This window comes from Saimiri boliviensis, chromosome 2, assembly GCF_048565385.1.
Source record: "Saimiri boliviensis isolate mSaiBol1 chromosome 2, mSaiBol1.pri, whole genome shotgun sequence".
In the NCBI taxonomy this organism is placed as follows: Eukaryota; Metazoa; Chordata; class Mammalia; order Primates; family Cebidae; genus Saimiri; species Saimiri boliviensis.
The window spans coordinates 233,723,001-233,743,949 of record NC_133450.1 but is presented as its reverse complement, the minus strand read 5'-3'; the positions used below and the strand labels follow the sequence as shown (position 1 = coordinate 233,743,949).

The window sequence follows — 20,949 nt, the reverse complement described above, 5'->3', positions numbered from 1 at the left end:
GGCTCACGACGGGTGGTAGCTGCCATTATGACCCCAGGGAGCTAGTAGCATCGCTCACAGCTACAGCCTCTGGACAAGAAAGCAGAATCCCGCCCATTTTCATTCCCAAATACCTATTAAGTATATATCAGATTCTTCTAAAAGCAGCAGCAGCCCACATAAAAGCCCAGATTCCTCTGAAAGCAGCAGTCCAGCATCCCGGGGCTTGGAAAGGGTGCGGGGCGGGTGGGGGGAGGGGGAGGGCGGCACCCACTGCCCTCCTGAGTCCTTCCTGCCCAGGTCACTCTGCTGCTCTTCCCCCTCTTTTAAAGAAACTTCTGTTGGCCCTACACCACCGCAAACCCATGTGCCTAGGGCAGGAAGCGTTTAGGATGGGCAGTGCTATCAGATGAAAAAGGGCAAGCAGTTTTCCCTGGTCACGTGGTTCTTAGATAATTAGTAGCAAAATGACTTTTGGAAGATAAATTTAAATAAACCTCCCAAATTAGGCATGTAATAAAAAGTGGCCTTCCTTTCCGTTTACAAAAGCATCCTGACTTCAGGGTGACTGCGAGTAGACTGTCCCTGAGCTGTGCTGCAGGGACAGCTAGCCGTCCAGGAGTGTGTGTGATGCCCACACACAATGCCTGCCCCAAATACACACAGGAAAGCCTGGCTTTGTAAAATGGTGAGCAAGTGAGTTTTCTGGAAGGCTTATTTTTCAGAGGAGAGGCCAAGTATATTTAAATGCAAAATGGTACAAAACAGAGTAACTTTGGAGGGAGCCACCTATTGCGGTCTGTTACTGTGGCCAGAAGCTGGGAAGGAGCTGGAGGATTAGGATTCAATGTCAAGAGCGGGTCACCAGCATCTTCCTTTCTACCCTCTCTATCAGGGCAGAGACTTTCCTTAAAAATAACATTAAAACATTGCTTGCGGAGAGGGCAGAAGTGGTGTGGAGAGATTTCCTTAAGAAACTGGATACTTACTTGATCTACAATTTCCTGAAGCAGTCTGACATCTTGCTCACGAGACCCAGTGCTCTCTTCCAGTTGTAGGTGAAAGGCTGGAGAAGAGGACTCCCCCACCACTTTCAGTCCAGAAATGCTGAAGAAAGGAAACACACACACCTGTAAGTCCCTTCCAGGCTCAAAGATTACTTACGAAGAAATAACGTTATAAGTCTACAACGTCCAGGCACAGTGAACGGACAGAACATTGCAACTGACAGGAAGCATCATGTGGTGGAATTCCAATTCTGACAATGGAAAATGAGGCACTCGGGGCAGCTCTTCCTTATCTAAAAAAGTTTGCCTGGGATGTGGCTTCTGTAAGCGCAGGACCACAGGACCGGGTCTCATGGCCCAGCATCCCACCAGGGAGTCTGTGCACCCGACTACCGGCCTGGACGCCCCTCCTTACAGGCCCTCTGGGCCCACCTTGGTCTGTCATCCCCTTGCTATGTCATACTCCCTCACCCCCACTGTGCCCCCACTGCTCGTTCTTCCCTGTGCCGGCTGTGCACGCTGGGGCCCAGCTCCAGTATGGCCTCCTGGTGGGGCCTTCTTCATTACTGACTTTAGGGAAGGCTGTGCTCCATCATTCGCTATTATTATCCTATATGGATCCTTCACAGGCTACTCATTACACTAAATGTTATGCTTCCTTGCTTATTATCTATGTCTTTAGTTTTTATTTTGTCTCATAAATTACAGGAATGATTTCTGATATTAACAACATTATACCCCATCTCTACAAACAAACCAAAAAAAACCAAAAAAATTGGCTGGGTGTGGTGGCTTGCAGTAGAGCTACTTGGGAGGCTCAGGTCGGAGGATCATTTGAACTCAGGAGGTCAAGGTTGCTGTGAGCTGAGATTGTGCCACTGTACACCTGCTTGGCTGACAGAGCAAAACCCTATCTCAAAACAAAAACAAAACAAAACATACCCAATAGAAAACAAACATACATTATATTTTGACTAATGGCAATATGTTTAGATAGAAAAATGTCCTTATTTGCATGTTAGGTTTTAGATTTTACTTGAATTAAAATTATTTTCTTTTTATTCAGGATTAACAGCACAAAATCTGCAGTTTCTCGGGGAGAAAGACAAGTCTTTAGGGGTCAAATCTTGTATTTTTTTTTTTTTTTTTTTTTTTTTTTTTTTGAGACGGAGTTTCGCTCGTTACCCAGGCTGGAGTGCAATGGCGCGTCCTCGGCTCACCGCAACCTCCGCCTCCTGGGTTCAGGCAATTCTCCTGCCTCAGCCTCCTGAGTAGCTGGGATTACAGGCACACGCCACCATGCCCAGCTGATTTTTTGTATTTTTAGTAGAGACGGGGTTTCACCATGTTGACCAGGACGGTCTCGAACTCTCGACCTCGTGATCCACCCGCCTCGGCCTCCCAAAGTGCTGGGATTACAGGCTTGAGCCACCACGCCCGGCTCGTATTTTTAAATTAAATTTAATCCAGTATTTTACTACAAATGTCATGAAATGCTATGCCGTATTATTAGTATCTGGTCAGGTTCATTTAAAGTCTATTTTATCCTATAGTAACAAATATTATTTGATTTTTGATCTACTTCCTAGGACATAAATGTGATATATGCCTATCTGAAACTGGGCTAAACATTTTAGATTCCTTTCATTTAGTTTGTTTCACTTAAAATGATTTATTTTTCCTCAGAATGAAATGACCGTAAAAGCACTAGGTAGCACAACTGAATCTTCCCAGTTTAGGACTTGACAAGCCTTTACAGAATGACTACTGTGTGTTATAATAATGTGAATTCTGGAAACTAATCTGACTTGGCCTTCCAATCACCCTTTGAATATTATTAATCTGTATCTCCTTTCTTTAAATATAATACATCATAAAAGATCTCTCATAGTAGGTCTAAATCATGCAATCTTGGGCATGTGGAACGTGGGGGAACCTTCTAGATTAGTTCTTTTACTAATATAGAAACTAAGCAATATGCTTTCAAAACCCATTTCCTGTGTGAATTCTGATCATGTTAAATGCATACATCAAGTATTTTTTTTGGGTGGTCATGTATTCTCAGAGTATTAAAAAATTGCTTTCATCCAGGTGCAGTGGCTCACACCTGTAATCCCAGCACTTTGGGAGGCTGAGGCAGGTGGATCACCTGAGGTCAGAAGTTTGAGACCAGCCTGGCCAAGATAGTGAAACCCTGTCTCTACTAAAAATGCAAAAATTAGTCAGATGTGGTGGTGGGTGCCTGTAATCCCAGCTACTCAGGAGGCTGAGGTAGAATTGCTTGAGCCCGGGAGGCAGAGGTTACAGTGAGCTGAGATCATACCACTGCACTCCAGCCTGGGCAAAAAGGGAAAAAAAAAAAATATATATATATATATATATAGCTTTCCAAATAGCATTTCATATTAATCGAATGGACTCGATTTTCCTCAAGAAATATAAAGCACTTGAGGTCCAAATCTAGCCTGTGCTTTCTGATCAAATGGTCTCATCTCACATGCTGGTGAGAGAAGGAATAGAACAAAATGCCCTATCTCTGGTTGCCTAGATGGCTGAATGTCAGATGAGTTTAATTAAAACCAACGGACACAGTTGTAGCTTGAGTTCAGAAACTTAGAAGCTGTGTTTCACAGTCTATTACACTACTCTTTAAAGAGAAACTTTGCCAAACATCGTATCCCAATGGATAAACGAGCACTGGGCTAGCTCCCAGGGATATAGCAATCACTAAGGTAGCCACGGTCTCCATTGTGTGCTTACAGTCTATAGGGAGAACCAGACACCAATAACTATCTCTATTACAACGAAAAAAGAGGTAAACCAGCATAGGACGTTGAATTCCTTTCCCAAACTCAATCTCAGAGATGAGAGAAGTGAACAATCCGAGAAAAATTAAACAAAAAAATTACTCAGAACTAAACATTGAAGATACTACCTCTGAAAATATTTATATTTAATACATTTATTGGAAAATAAGAAATAAAACCAAAAGCTAAATGTAAGAAGCTGACGAAGAATAAGAACACAATGCAATGAAACAGTGCATAAAAATAAGGAAGAAAACAACATGATGAAAACACACAAAACAAAACTTACACAAATAAAAAGTTTAAACAATATAGATATATGAGATAATCACCAACTATCCCCAAACCAAAGCCTCCAAGCCTAGGAGGCCTTAAAGTGTGAGGCCTACTCAACTTTTGAAGAAACAAGCCTGGTCTTACCTAGTGGATCCATGAAGCAGAAAAAGAGGAAAATAGCCAAATCATCTACTGAAGCTACCCTACTACTGACTCCTATGTTACTTAAAGTTGGTATAAGGTTATAGATGCATTTAAATTATAAACACAGATACTAAAAGTCAAATTAAAATATTAGCTAAATAAATCTAACAGTGTAGAAAAAGATATTGTAATGAAGGGTTTCCTCAAGAATGCAAGGATGGTTTAACATCAGAAAATATTTCAATTCAGCTATAAGACAAATTCATGATTTATAAATTTGACCTTAATAGACGTCAAAAAAAAAAAAGTGGATAAAATTTAACATCTACTTATGATTTTAAAAATAGGTCTTCAAATTTAGGAATAATTTAGCCAGGTGCAGTGGTACATGGCTGTAGTCCCAACTAGTTGGGAGGTAAAGGCAGGATTGCTTGAGTCCAGGAGTTTGAGGATGTAGTGTGTTGACTACACCTGTGAATGGCCACTTGCACTCCAGCCTGGGCAACACAGTGCAATCCTGTTTCTTACAAAAACACAAAACAAAACTAGGAATAATTTGATAAAGGTTTCTCACCAAAACCCCATCGCATTATTATTATTATTATTATTATTATTATTATTATTTTGAGACAGAGTTTTGCCCTTTTTGCCCAGACTGGAGTGTAATGGCACAATCTGGGCCCACTGCAATCTCCACCTCATGGGTTAAAGCGATTCTCCCACCTCAGCCTCCTGAGTAGCTGGGATTATAGGCATGTGTCACCATGCCTGGACAATTTTGCATTTTTAGTAGAGATGGGGTTTCTCCACGTTGGTCAGGCTGTTCTTGAACTCCCGACCTCAGGTGATCTGCCTGCCTCAGTTTCCCAAAGTGGTGGGATTACAGGCATGAGTTACTTGCTGTGCCTGGCTGCATGATGTTTTATACTTAATGACTAAGTGCTTCTATAACTGGGAATAAGAAAATAATGTTTGCTATTATTGCCACTGTTCAATACAGCATTAGGGACCCAGACCAAAGCAATACAATAGGAAAAAGAACTAAGATATAAAAACATTAGGAAGGAAAGAGAGAACACCATTATTGCAGATAACAGGACTTCTACGCACATCATCATAACAGAATGAAACAAGCTACTGGAAATAAGAGTTTAGAAAGACTCCTGGACATAAGGTCAGATTAGAGAAAACAATAATATTCTAATGAATCAGCAATAATCAAGTAGAAACTATAAGAGAAAAGACAACTCCACTCTTTAAGAGCAACAAAATCTGTAGGATGTCTGAAAATCCCCTTTAAAGGTTACATAAAGGTACAAGGGCTTTATATGAATTCCATTAAAGGACACAAAGAAAGATTCAAATAGAGAGCTCATGTTCATGGATGACAATTCCCCCCACATTCATCAGAAAATTTAATGCAATTCCAATTACGATTCTAGCAATAACTTTGGAGGAACCTGTATTCCAAAACAGTGATAAAACCAGACACTAGTTACACGTGTATTCTAAAACAGTGATAAAAACAGATAAAAATCAAGAGTCTGAGGAATGAGCAAATATACCAATGGAATGGAAGAGATAGTTCAAAAATAGATCTAGGTACAAATAGGAACCTGGTATATAACAGAGACAGTACTGCCAACCAGTAGGAGAAAGGATGTTTATACTTAGCCAGATGTTATTCAGAAACTGACCTCAGTCATTTTAAATGGAAATACTCTTCTCTTGACCAATCTACAGCCACCATCTTGTTTCTCAGTTCCTCTTTAGAGAAAAACTCCTCAAAACAGTCATCTAAGCTGTGTCCAACTGTCTGGAACCTCCTTCAAGCAGGCATTTTATCTCACACTCCCCTGAAACTGCTCAGCAAGTCACAATACCTCTACACGACAAACTCAAAGGATCAGTGTTCTGTTACCTGGTCTGGCCTGTCAGCAGCGGCATGTCACAGGCTGACCTCCTACATAAGCAATTTCTTCCCTAGCTTCCGGGACTCTAGGCTCTTCTGGTCTTCCTCTTCCTCACTGGCCACTCTTTCTTGAACTAGTCTTGGCTAGTTTCTGGCCTCTTCACATTGAAATAGTTCAATTAGTATCTATTCCCTAAGATCCCAAAATTTATCTCTAGCTCAGTACTCTCCCTCACACTGCAGGCTTGTATAACAAGCTGCTGCTCCGCCCTCCATGTCTGACGGGCACTTCGGGCTAAACGTAAGCACTGCTGACCTTCCCCAGCAAGTATTTCTCCACAGTTCTGTCCTCCTCGCTCACTAGCGATTCCACCTACTTATTCTTCCCAAAACTCGTTAAGTTCCACCTGGAGTCTTTTCTTTCTCACTCACCATGCATATGAACTTTGGCTAGGTAGAGTGTGCTCTCCCCAAAGAAGATATCCAGAATCCAGACACTTCTCACGGCTCCCACCATGGTCAGAGTCACCGTCACCTTTCGCCTGGGTCAATCTGCTAACTGGTCTCTGCTTCTGTTCTTATTGCTTTTTAATGTATTTTTTTCACACCACGCGAAAGTAATTTTGCTAGGTTATCAGACAGGCTGTGTCACTTTTTTGCTCAAAACCATGCCAAGGCTTCCTCTGTGTGCCAATGCTCTCATTATGGCTCAAAACTTCCTTGTGTGTGGATGGCTCATGACACAGCCCTCATCCTCCACTGGATTCCCCACTCCTTCCCTCCTGTCATATTGGCCTCTTTGCTGTTTTGTTTGCTCTTCTCTGTAACCATTTAGATACCAGGACGATTTGCTCCTGCGGCCCTTTTGAATGCGTGTTTAGTATGAGGTGCCATGGAGTCTTCCAACTGTGGATACTCAGTAGGCAACTGGGTGTGAGACCTGGAGCTGCAGTGGTCCAGGGTGGAGATATGAAGCGAGAAGCTGTCTACATACAGGTGTTATGAAATGATGTGCAGCTCCAGGTGTGGAAGAAGGCAATTCTTCAAGAGATAATAAGAAGAAAAGAGAACCACAGACAAAGTCTTGACGAGCAAGGTGCTGAAAGTAAGCCTTCAAGAGACCGAGATGAGGCCATTCAAAGATACAAGAGGAAATCCAGGTGTGCAATGTAGTAGAGTCCAAAGAAGGAAAGAGTGGTCATCTGTGCTGAAAACTATGGGGACATCAAGAAGATGTGCTCTGAAGATGGTCCACTGGATTCAGCAGTCAGTGGAGACCTCCGTAAAAACAGTCCAGGTGAAGTGCAGTAGTAGAAACCAGGTCTCAGAGCTTCCAGTGTAAATGAAGACATGGAGAAGATAGCTACAGAGAGGAGCAAAGACATGGGGAGTTGTAGAGGGAAATGTTGGGTGACAGACAAGAGAAACTTAAAGTGGACATGACTGCTAATCAAATGATGCAAGGAAGGGACAGCCTGATGCCAAAGCAGCAGGGACAAGCAAAGGCGCTCAGTCCTTAAAAAAGAAGGGCCTATGGTAGTTGAAGGAACATTTATTGGCCTACAGGGGGAAGAATAGTTCAGATACCCATAGGTGTGCAGATGTGTCAAGAAATATGACAAGTTCCAAGTGACAGCATGAGGCCAGGCTGTTAGCTGAAAGTGAGGGGGAGTGAAGACAGGGTTAGGAATTATGGAAAGAAAAAGTGTGACAGAGCTGGGGAAAGTGGAGGATTGGACTTAGAAAAAAGCAGGTTAACACCACAGAGTGAAGGGCATCTGAGGCTGGCAATGATGAATTTCCAGTGACTCCAGTATGCTAGGCTGTGTTGGCATATTAATATTTCACAAACCAATGGAACTGGAAGCAATACAAATACATCTCTCTACCATAAATCATGCAAGAACTGCTGTTACTATCACACAGACACACCCAGAACTTTAATTGTCTCTGTCCCTTCTTTATCTGGAACAGCTGTGATGTACTCATTTATCAACTGTCCTTTTCTTTTAGTAAAGTCTCCAGTTTCTGTATCTGGAACAGATAGATATAGGACTTTCATGACCAAGAAAGCATGTTTCACCTTAGGAAAGGCAAAAAGAAACACGTTGAGCAACGTGAGATCACTTTCTATAAGACCAGAAATGTACCTGGAGATATCACTGATATCTTTTTTTTAACTCGATCTTTTTTTTAACTACAGAGGAATCTTAAAAAGTGATTCTTGTGTAGTTTTTAAAAAGATTAAAAAAAAAAAAAAGAAAGAAACACTCATAAAATTTCACTTCTTTTTCTTGTGTTAAAACTTAGTAATTTACTAAAAAGTAGCACAGTCATAGATGGTATGAACACAGTCACCTGATTATGTAATATATAATGGCATCCTCATATGTGTGCAGACACAGAGAGATGCTTCAATAAAAAATAAAAATGGTTATTTCCAGTGGTAGGATGTTGGGTTGTTATTTTCCTCTTTCTATCTTCCGTACTGCTATAATATTTTACTGAGTTGTTTCATTTTCAGAAAAACAAAGTCATGATTCTTTAAAACAGATGGTCTGGTTTTATACAAATAAACCAATGTGAGTGAACTACTAAGTTTTTGGTTTCTTAGTTGCAATTTGGTCAAACCGACCTAAGCCTATAAATTTAAAAGTTTTCATTAGTTGTTTAAGAGTGGTGCAGATAAACTTTATGTTGGTTAAAAATATATAAAACTCACCCTTGCAAAGCTTTATGAATTTGTCTGCACTTTTCCTTTAACACTGCAAAAATACCTGGATGAAAAAAAATACATTTGAGAGTCTATCTGGAACGTGTAATAGTACTAACCTAAAAATATTTTTGAAGACCCAGATCAAGTTCATTAATCTAAAATGCTACATATCCTTCTACATACTAGCAGAGCCAGGAATTCATACTCTCCTGAGGGCCCAGGGTTCTCTGGTACGCGCTAACCAGCCCTTTTCTCACCTCACTAATCCCACTTTCAACAAACCTGGAATGATGCTTTCAAGAGCAATCAATGCCTCTTGTTCTCATCAAGATCCTTGAGATAATCTGGCTAAGAATCAAAGGGTACAAATTTACTGCTTATTTCTTTATCCTAAACAATTTGGCGAAAAATCAACTGTAGTAATTTTTACAATCTTTTCTTGATATCTCCCTTCCATTGAAGGAAAATCCCAAAACTAATGTATCTGATCAGAAGGTAGGAAAGTGCCAAACCATCTGAGAAGCAAGCACATGAATGAGCACAGAGACACACATTTTCAGAAATACTGTACCAGGTAGGGCCTACTGCTCTCTTTCTGTTTTAAGCTTTGGAAAGGTGGCACTGTCATAGCCAAAGGCCACATTTCAAATTCTTAGTTGACTTTTAATTTTTCCCACTGAGTAAATTCTTTGCTGGTAAACCAGGTGTGGCCCTAGTACCAACTGATGATTCAAAGACTAAAGGTGAAAACTCACAATATTTATAAAATTACATAGATAAAAAAGCAGCATGCTTCAGCTGACAAAAACTATTAACTAAATAAGGACTGGCTTATGGAATGTTTAGGGCCAGAACTGGCTGAGAGCCCCTCCTCCTCCCAGCATCTCCAGCCACTTATCTGAGCCAGCCTTGGTTTGGCTCTGGCTCTGGCTCCAGGCACAGTAGAAAAGCTCTGACCCCAAGTCCCTTGGGCAGGAACAACTTCACTGCCATTCTTCCTACGAATGCCAGATCATGTAATTCCAAGCCAGAGTTTTGTCTGGCAAATAATTTCTCCAGTAAGTAAACCAGTAAGACAACTAATGCAACCTGGAATTTCTTTGATTCTTGGGTTTTTTAAGGGTTATACCTGGATTCTCTTCCATGATGTTGAGGGCCTCAATTGCTGCAGCCGCTAACAGGGGAGGTAATGAAGCTGAAAAGCAGTATCCCTGGCCGGAAAGTCGCTGAGAAGAAACAAATGAATTGAAGACATATACACATTCGTTGTCCTTTCTAGGTAAACATTTGAAAGGCATCAGTTCTCTAGAACAACTACTGAACAGTGTGTACATGTGGTGAGGGGGTAAGATGCAGACATAAATAAATGTTATACGTGTAACAGAAACAAGACTTTTTGCTAAATGAGAGATCATTTCTAAATAGAAATATTTTGAGTGATTCCTTAAAAATTGACATTTAAATAAAAACTGTGTGATAAACTAAGTAAAATTTTGTAGTTACATTTTGAGGTGACCAATGGAGCAATTAGTTTCAGTTTTAGCTCCTTTTTTTAAAAAGGACCCACCTGATGGTCAATTACAAAAGACCTGCCACAGCAGAAACCTCCAATAGAAGCAAGTGCATTCTCCATGTTGGCACTGATAAAATCAATATCATCAATCTGCCAGAAAAGGAGGAGTAACAGTTATGCCACAGTTAAAAGAAAAAAAGGCCAACTTGAAGCCTAGAGACAAACTTTAACAGCATTAAACTGTTAACATCTGGATTCAAACTACCCATCTACGTGAAAATAAAAAATAAACCATGCAACATCTATTGCTGAATGAACTGTAGTTTCATGGCCCATTTCTGAAACTCTCATTTTATACATTTTTACCATTTCATTATACATGGCAAATTAACTCACAGCAAAGACAGACAAATTATAAGATAAAACCCAAAGCTCTTTGATATTAAAAGTAGTCAGAGGTACAAAATAAAATTATTTCCTTGCTAAAACAGTGGTCTACCTGGCCTTCCCCATGTGATGGACTTGAGATAAATAAAAATAAGTCTGCTGAAGTTTTGAGCACTTTTTTTTTTTTTTTTTGATGGAGTCTTGCTGTGTCATCAGGCAGGAGTGCAGTGCTGCAATCTCAGCTCACTGCAACCTCTGCCTCCCGGGTTCAGGCGATTCTCCTGCCTCAGCTTCCCAAGTAGCTGGGACTACAGGCATGTGCCACCACATCTGGCTAAGTTTTTGTATTTTTAGTAGAGTAGGGGTTTCACCATGTTAGCCAGGATGGTTTTGATATATCTTTTGAGCTCGTGACCCATCCACTCTGGCCTCCCAAAGTGCTGAGATTACAGGAGTGAGCCGCCTCACCCAGCCTTGAGTACTTTATTCTTGTATTCAATTTGCCTTTTGGCATTTCATAAATCAGTTTATCCAAATGTCATGGCAATGGAATCTTTGACCAACTGGATAGCAGAAGAACCTAATGTGCTCTCATGACCTAATGGGCTTTGAGTCCTACATCTTTCTGACTGCTCAGAACTCCTTTGTGTTCTCATCTCCAACCCTCAGCACCAAGTTCCATTCTGGGCACACAGTAGGCATTCAATCATTACTTACTGATGGCCATGTTAATGCACTATCAGAACACACCTAGTGTTTTCCTAAGTGTTTCACAGATCCAACAGAGAAACTCTGCACTCCTGCTCTTTTTAAAAACATTTTAAAACCTTTCATTATGAAAAATTTCAAGCCTGAACAAAATAGAACAGAACAAAGAATCTCCATCACCCAGATTCAAACATTGTCAACTCAAGGACAACCTTGCTTCATCTACATCCCCTATGACTCTCATCATTTCTTTGTAGTGAATCCCAGACTTCATGGGGTTTCATCTGAGAACATTTCACTGTGTATTGCTAAAAGATAAAAACACTTTCAAAAACATAGTCACAAAACTAGTATCACACTTAAGACGTTAACAATTTTTAAATGTCAAATGTAAATTTGATGTTAAATATATTCACATATTCAGTGTTCAAATATCTCCGATTGTCTCACCAATGTTTTTTTTTTAACAGCATTTGTTTGAATCAGGATCCAAATAAAGCCCATACATTCTGCTCTCTGTTCCCAGGCACTCATATTTCCTCAGTGACAACTGCTGGAAGCATTCAGAAAACTACAACAGTGATGTTCAAGTCTTTTCCTTCATAAAAATTGTCATGCCTTAAAAAAGGCTGTAGTGTGCTGCTAAATTTACTTGAAGTACATTTCCATTTATCTTTCCATTTATTCCATTTACCTCCTTGGTGCATGTAACTGCTGAATGTCAGTCTGCCTTAGAGGAGGTGCTTCCATCTAACCTGATATTCACTCTGCTCTACATTCTTCTCCGGGACTATATGGTAGTGGGATGTAGATCATCTAAGGCAATTTTACACTTTATAGTTCAACTCTGTAACATAGGTTGTACAGCTCTTATGCACATGTTTTGGAGAAAAAGCTTCCTGTAACTCTTCCCGTGGTGGTTGGTAAGACAGTTGTTCAAGACTGGCTGACTTCCTCTGCCCTGAGGCTCCAGGAGCAAAACCCACTAGGCACTACAGGCAGTCTGGGTTAGTTTCCCTCAGAAAAGGAAGCATGACACCTCACTCTGACTGTTTGGGACTTTAAGAGGTTTTGCTGAATGCATGCCAGTGGTGTTTTTGACACACACATACACACACGCACATGCCCAGCCCCACCCAGCAAGTATAAGTGTATCTATCTCCCATAAACTCATTATATAGAAATACAGATTTTTAAATGTTAGAAACAATATCTTTTCCCTGCCTTCATAAATACTTTTGAAAAGACTAGTTAGGAAATTCTTAATAATTTTAAGAAATAATTGGAAGGCAAAATTTAACCATTTGTAGAGAAGAGACACTAAAAGCCAATTCAAATGCAACTATGCAAACACAGCACAAACCATCACTACCCACTCTGAGTTTATAAGTTCAGAAGGAAGATGGGTTCCCCTGGTCTGGCTAACTAGACCCATCCTGGGCTCAGTGAGGTGACAGACACCAAAGTTTCATGACCCTCCAAACTGATGAGAAACACTGTCTTGTGCCTATAAAAATGTATGCCTAGCAGAATGCCATTACATGTTTCCTATAAGAGGGAAAACGTTCCTAAAAAGGGGAACTTACATTGATTCCATAGTGTTCAGTGACTCCTCGGCCATGCTCTCCTAGGACTCCAAATGAAAGGCTTTCCTCCAGGAAGATTCTTGCTTTGTATTTGTATTTTAACTTAACCTAAGTGTTACATAAAGGTCAAAATACTAATGATCAGCATCATAAAGAACACATTGCAAAGAAAAAAATTAAGGTTAAAAGTGTGTATAGCTGTCCCTCAATACTTGTGAATTCTATATGTGCAAATTCATCTACTTATTAAAATTTATTTGCAACCTCCAAATCAATACTTTTTTTTCCTGTCATCACAGGCATGCGCATGTGCAGGGCAGTGAAGAATTTGAATTAGCTGACACGTGTTTTCCCAGGTAAGGGCGAACAGGCAACTGTTTCAGCTCTGATACTGTGAACAAGTATCCTTTCATGGCCAATTTATTGCCATTTTTTTGTACTTTTGTGTTTTTTGTTGGTGATTTTGCTATTTACAGTGGCCTCCAAGTGTCATGCTAAAGTGCTGTCTACTATTCCTACATCCAAGAAGGCTGTAACGTCCCTCATGGAGAAAATCTGTGTGTTAGAGAAGCTTTGTTTAGGCATGAGTTAAAGTGCAATGAATCAGCAGACATTAAATAAGACACCTTTAAATAAAAACACACACAAAGCAAGTTTTTTGTCAACTGGTTGATGAAAATGTTGTAACCAGAGGCTCAGAGAAACCTAACCTTATTATCTGCCCTAGCAGCAATAGTTTAGTATTTCCTATTCCAGTGTTCATGGCAACTTCACAGAATTTAAGTTGGGTGAATGATGAGAATCAATTGTACTTTAAATGGTCTAAAATGATTCAACTTAACAGAGACAGCACAATACTGATTTTTTTTTTTTTTTTTTAGACAGAGTCTCGCTCTGCGACCCAGGCTGAAATGAAGTGCAGTGGTAGGATCACGGTGGTGCGTGCCTGTAATTCCAGCTACTCAGGAGGCTGAGGCAGAAGAATCGCTTCAACCTGGGAGGCGGAGGATGCGGTGAGCTGAGATTGTGCCACTGCACTCCAGCCTGGGAAACAAGAGCAAAACTCTTGCCTTAAAAAAAAAAAAAACAAAAAAAAAGCCGGGCGCGGTGGCTCAAGCCTGTAATCCCAGCACTTTGGGAGGCTGAGGTGGGTGGATCACGAGGTCAAGAGATTGAGACCATCCTGGTCAACATGGTGAAACCCCGTCTCCACTAAAAATACAAAAAATTAACTGGGCATGGTGGCACGTGCCTGTAATCCCAGCTACTCAGGAGGCTGAGGCAGGAGAATTGCCTGAACCCAGGAGGCGGAGGTTGTGGTGAGCCGAGATCGCGCCATTGCACTCCAGCCTGGGTAACAAGAGTGAAACTCCGTCTCAAAAAAAAAAACAAAAAAACAAAACAAAAAAACAAACAAAAAAAACTAAGTGTTACAAGATATATATCATATGCTTTCATTTACATGCAATTTTACAAAAGGTAAAACTAATCTACAAGAATAGAAAGTAGATTAATGGCTATCTGGGGCCAACAGGTACTAATTATAAGGAGGCATGAGGGAACTTTCTGGATAAACATTTTTTCTAAGGCCGGGCGCGGTGGCTCAAGCCTGTAATCCCAGCACTTTGGGAGGCCGAGGCGGGTGGATCACGAGGTCAAGAGATCGAGACCATCCTGGTCAACATGGTGAAACCCCGTCTCTACTAAAAATACAAAACATTAGCTGGGCATGGTGGCGCGTGCCTGTAGTCCCAGCTACTCAGGAGGCTGAGGCAGGAGAATTGCTTGAACCCAGGAGGTGGAGGTTGCGGTGAGCCGAGATCGCGCCATTGCACTCCAGCCTGGGTAACAAGAGCGAAACTCTGTCTCAAAAAAAAAAAAAAAAAAAAAATTTTTTCTTTTTGTTTTTTTTTTTTTACCCTGACTTGACAAAAAAGGAAAAAATTAGCTGAGTGTGGTGGCATGTGCCTGTAGTCCCAGCTAACTCAGAAAGCTAAGGTGGAGGAACACTTGAGTCCAGGAGGGCAAGGCTACAGTGAGCTGTGTTCACATCACTGCACTCCAGCCTGGGCAACAGAGCAGTCTTGATTACTCTTTGAAGGCCAGCCCTGGCATTCAGTGTTGTTCTTTTTCCCTGATCTGAGCAAAATATGCTTATGATGCCTACTGTGCAAAGCACCGCAGACACTATATACTAAAAGTGGTCATAAACAAAGGACACATCTGTCAAACAGTCCAAATATTAAAATTATGGCTAAACATGGTTGCTTACCAATTCTGGAAGAGGACAAATAGTTCCAGTATTCATATACAATCCTTCTACTACAATGAAACGCCGAGTTACACGAGCCTTGCGAGGATTCTTTAAAAGAGAAAAAGCAGACATCTTAAATTGTCAGTAACTCTAAAGACAAGATCTATTACATATTCCCTAGCACTTTTACCTTCCAATGTGTATTACTAAAAAAATATTTGGAATGAATTTAAAGCTCAATGTTTGTGATTGGTTATTTTGAGACGAACAAGTGCTATCTTCTCTTAGACATGTTTTCAGTTCACAGCATTAGCTAGGTGACCTCACACACACACAAACTAATTAGGCACTCTGAGAATATTAAAACACAAAAAAACCCTCCAACCCTAGCATGACTGGGAAGAGGCCTAGGGGAACTTTCTAAGGATATGGGAATGTTTTACATCCCCAAGATTACTGGGTTACATCGGTATAACCACTGGTCAAAACTGTATGGCTGTATTCATATAATTCAACGTCTGTAAATTTACCCAAAACAACTATGATGCAGATCATCATCACGAAGATGGGGTGAGGAGCACATGGTACAAGAATGATGTAATGCATCAGTATTACTGATCGTAGAAGGGTAGAGGGGGGGCTTCACTATACCCCTGTGTTTCCTTCTTATATGACAGCATTTTTCCATAACAAAAAGTCAAAAAACTCAAATCCTGTTTTCCTGTCACCTCCCCAAAACAGGAGGTAACACTGTTCCTTGCTCTCTCCCCATTGAACTATTATCAGGTCAAGTAAAATCTGACTATGACCTTGTCCGGTGATGTTCCCAGGCAATGGAGTGAAGAGGTCTCCCCCACACCTTTTTTTTTTTTTTTGAGTGGGGGGAAGAAGTCTGGCTCTGTTGCCCAGGCTGGAGTGCAGTGGCATGATCTCGGTTTACTGCAACCTCTGCCTCCTGGGTTCAAGCAATTCTCTGCCTCGGTCTCCAGGGTAGCTGAGATTACAGGAGCCCACCACCATGCCCAGCTAATTTTTGTATTTTCAGTAGAGATGGGGTTTCACCATCTTGCCGAGGCTGGTCTTGAACTCCTGATGTGATCCACCCACCTCGACCTCCCAAAGTGCTGGGATTACAGGCGTGAGCCACTGTGCCTAGATGAGGTCTCCTTTTCAAACAACAGACACCTCTACACACTCCACTCACAGCAAGGCATTAATAAATCTCTGTACATGTATGAAACTGTACATTCTTCAGGTGTGCAGGACTGCAAAAACACTGAGATCCACAGACAGAGTCTGTCATTATCTTCTTACTCAGAGGTTTCTCTCCTCTAAGATTCTGCTCCAATGGACAATTAGAAATGATCAGAATTAGAAAGTATCATAAGTAGCCGGGCGCGGTGGCTCAAGCCTGTCATCCCAGCACTTTGGGAGGCCGAGGTGGGTGGATCACAAGGTCAAGAGATCGAGACCATCCTGGTCAACAAGGTGAAACCCCGTCTCTACCAAAAATACAAAAAAATTAGCTGGGCATGGTGGTGCGTGCCTGTAATCCCAGCTACTCAGGAGGCTGAGGCAGGAGAACTGCTTGAACCCAGGAGGCGGAGGTTGCGGTGAGCCGAGATCGCGCCATTGCACTCCAGACTGGGTAACAAGACCGAAACTCCGTCTCTTAAAAAAAAAAAAAAAAAAAAGAAAGTATCATAAGTAATGCTTGAAGGGGTATTTTACAACCCACAGCAGTAGCACTAAAAAAAAAAGTTTGTAGAGGAATATAAAAGTATACATGACTGATTTTGCTCAATCATCTTCACTCCGTCAACTCACAAGTGAAGCTGGGGAGCTAGCAATATGTTAGGAGTGACTGATGAAGAGATGCCACCCTAATTGCTACACAGGGCATGCTATACCTCTGCCTGTCTTTTTTAAGGAAAAACATTTGTCTTAGATTTAAAAATATGCAATATAGGATTCTTGGGAGATGAAAAAGTACAAAAAGAATTTTAAAAATTAGCTAGTCATACTACATGATGATAATTTTTATCTTTCTTGTATAAGCATATAAATTACTTTGTTCAAAATCAGGATTTTACTGTAGTTTTAGGACTTGATTTTTAAAAACCATTTGCTGTGAGTATTTCTAGATTACTTAGGATTACACGATTTTAACGGGGACGTTCTATCTGTGGGTATACCATGAACTACTGAACTATTTCCCTCATGTTGGATTTAGTTGTTCCCCTCATTTTTTTTCATATCACAATATGAATATCCTTCAGCATGTGACATCATTTCTGATAACTTTTTTCAAACAACATCACAGGAATGGGTCAAAGGGCACGGAAAGACTAAGATCCTGGGATGTTTCTGCCCTTCTACCTTCTAGAAAGGCAGTGCCAATTTAAACTCTTTCCAGTGTCATAGGAACACTCTTTGTCTTACCACACCTGTGTTGGCATTGACTATTACCATTAAAAATGTGCCAGGCAAAACTCCTTGCCTAATTTCCTTAATTCTTAGTGAGGCCAGGCTATTTTTCACTTGTTCATAGTTATGTATATTTCTTTTATGAAGTACTGTTCAAATCCACTGACCATTCTTTAAGAATAATTAATATGACACAAGAGTACCCTGTAGGAAAAGGGATAAGAAACAATATACGAACCACAGCACTTGGGAAATAGACAAAGAAAACATTCAAAGTGTTAATGGTTAGATTATTTATGTGAAAATAAAATCGAAAATAAGTATTTCTAAAAACCAAAAACCAAAATGTAAAGTTACTTAGAAAGCCTGCTCTTGGCAAGGAAAATTTAAATTAATTAGTAAAAACGTAAAAATTATAAAGTAGAAATAAATTTCAAGATACTTAATTTTATTTCCTATTGTTGCTCACTAAAAAAAAATTCCATGGTTTACAGATTTTTTTTATTTTTACTTTTATTTTTTATTTTTATTTATTTATTTATTTTCATTTAAACTTCTAAGTTGATATGATGTGGTACTGATAAGAGTGTATATTTTGTGTATTTAAAGTGGAGAGTTCTATAAATGTTAATTACATTTACTTGTTCTAGATCTAGTTCAAGTCCTGGATATCATTGTTAATTTTCTGTCTCATTGATCTGTCTAATATTAATGTTGAAGTCTCCCACTATTATTGTGTGGGAGTCTAAGTCTCTTTATAAGTCTTGTATGTCTGCGTATTCCTGTATCGGGTGCATATATATTTAGAATCTTTAGCTCTTCTTGTTGTTGCATTGATCCTTTTATCATTATATAATGTCCTTCTTTGCTTCTTTTGATCTTTGTTGCTTAATTGTAACTTCTGCTTTTTATTTATTTATTTTAGCCCTCTGGTTGGTTGGTAAATCCTTCTCCATCCCTTGTTTTGAGTCTTTGTGTATCCTTGAATGTGAGATGGGTCTGGATGCAGCATACTGATGGGTTTTAGTTTTTTATTCAAATTGCCTGTCTGTCTTTGGATTGGGGGATTTAGTCAATTTAAATTTAGAATTAATAATGATATATGTGAGTTTAATACTGCCATTTAATATTAGCTAGCTATTTTGCCCATTAGTTGATGTAAATTCTTCATTATATTGATGCTCTTCTTGGTATTTTTTTAGAAAGGCTGATACTGTTTGTTCCTTTCTATGTGTAGTGGTTCTTTCAGAAGCTCTTGTAAAGCAGGCCTGGTGGTGATGAAATCTCTGAGTGCTTGCTTGTTCACAAAAAACTTTATTTTTACTTCACTTATGAAGCTTAGTTTGGCTAGATGTGAAATTCTGGGTTGAAAGTTCTTTTCTTTAAGGATGTTGAATATTGGTCCCCACTCTCTTCTGGCTTGTAGGGTTTCTGCTGAGAGATCTGCTGTAAGTCTGATGGGCTTCCCTTTGTGGGTAACCTGACCTTTCTCTCTGGCTGCCCTTAGTATTTTCTCCTTCATTTCAACCCTGGTGAATCTGACGATTATATGCCTTGGAGTTGCTCTTCTTGAGGAATATCTTTGTGGTGTTCTCTGTATTACCTGGACTTGAATATTATCCTGCCTTACTAGGTTGGGAAAATTTTCCTGAATAATATCCTGAAGCGTATTTTCCAGCTTGGATTCATTCTCTTCGTCACATTCAGGTACAACTATCAAGCGTAGATTAGGTCTTTTCACATAGTCCCATATTTCTTGGAGACTTTGCTTGTTCCTTTGTATCCTTTTTTCTCTAATCTTGTCTTCTTGTTTTATTTCATTGAGTTGGTCTTCGACCTCTGATATCCTTTCTTCTGCTTGATCAATTCGGCTGTTAAAACTTGTGCATACTTCATGTAGTTCTCGTATTGTGTTTTTCAGCTCCATCAATTCACTTATATTCCTCTCTAAATTGTGTATTCTTGTTAACATTTCGTCAAACCTTTTTTTAAAAGTTCTTTGTTTCTTTAGATTGAGTTAGAACAAGTTCTTTTAATTCACAGAAGTTTCTCATTATCCACATTTTGAAGCCTGCTTCTGTAATTGGAACACACTCATTCTCCATCAAGCCTTGTTCCGTTGCTGATGAGGAACTGTGATCCCCTGCTGAGGGAGAGGCATTCTGATCTTGGGTATTCTCAGCCTTTTTTGGCTGTTTTCTTCCCTTCGTTATAAATTTATCCATCTGTGATCTTTGCATTTACCATCTTTGTAATTGGGTTTCTGAGTGGACGTCCAACTTACTGATTCTCAGCGCCGAAATCTGAGCAACCCACTGCACCGACTAAATCAGCGGCATTAAGGTTGACGGTGCTTTTCTGACTCTGCACCAAGAACCGACACTCCGAGGGGCCGGCAAAACCGCCTCGCTGGTCACAAGAGTCGCGCTGGCGACCCGTGGGGCTCTTCCGCTGGGAATCTCCTGGTGCGTGAGCAACAAGAATTCATGTGAAGGTGTGGCGTCCTCTCATTCTTTGCGCTTTCACTGGGAGCTACAATCTCGAACTGCTAGCGATCAGCCATCTTGGATCTCTCTATTTTTACTTTTAAAATGGAGTATCGCACTGCTGCCCAGGCTGAAGTGCAGTGGCATGATCTCAGCTCACCGCAACCTCTGACTCCTGGGTTCAAGCAATTCTCCTGCCTCAGCCTCCCGAGTAGCTGAGATTACTGGCACCCGCCACCATGTCCAGCTAATTTTTTTGCATTTTTAGTAGAGACAGGGTTTCACCATGTTGACCAGGCTTGTCTCAAACTCCTGACTTCCTGATTCACCTGCCTCAGCCTCCTAAAGTGTTGGGATTACAGGTGTGAGCCACTGTGCCTGGCCAGCTTACAGATCTTGTAGAAAAATAAGCACATACAAATCTTGAATCTGACGTTTTTCAAATTTATACAATACTAACTTGGCAAAACAAATGGCAGCAGACTGCAGTTCTATGACTGAATGCAGACTAGCATTCCATTACTGAATCATCCTAAGTAACATCTTTTTATAATTTGTAGAAAAAAATTAATCAGTGGAATGGGCTCAGTTTTAAGATTTTCCCTACAGATTTTTCTAAATTGTGTAAATGTGAAACATTAGCCTATAGCAGATTTAGCATAAAATGGCAAGATCATGCATATTCATCACGACAATGTGTATATTCATTTAGTGCTGCACTTAGACTGACACCTAAACAAAGATGAC

The 20,949-nt window shown here is 40.3% G+C and overlaps 1 protein-coding gene across 2 annotated transcripts in view; it reads right to left on the bottom strand.

Annotated features, from left to right (window-relative positions):
- SPTLC1 (serine palmitoyltransferase long chain base subunit 1) overlaps positions 1-20,949 on the bottom strand; it is a 62,309-nt gene that overhangs the window by 5,546 nt on the left and 35,814 nt on the right. For both annotated transcript variants that reach the window (XM_003938196.3, XM_003938197.4), the window contains exons 8-13: positions 15,308-15,397; positions 13,036-13,143; positions 10,409-10,504; positions 9,971-10,067; positions 8,848-8,902; positions 969-1,086 (exon numbers count right to left, since the gene is read on the bottom strand). In XM_003938196.3, coding sequence (XP_003938245.1) covers positions 969-1,086; positions 8,848-8,902; positions 9,971-10,067; positions 10,409-10,504; positions 13,036-13,143; positions 15,308-15,397 — 564 coding nt within the window. The remainder of the gene's footprint in view (positions 1-968; positions 1,087-8,847; positions 8,903-9,970; positions 10,068-10,408; positions 10,505-13,035; positions 13,144-15,307; positions 15,398-20,949) is intronic.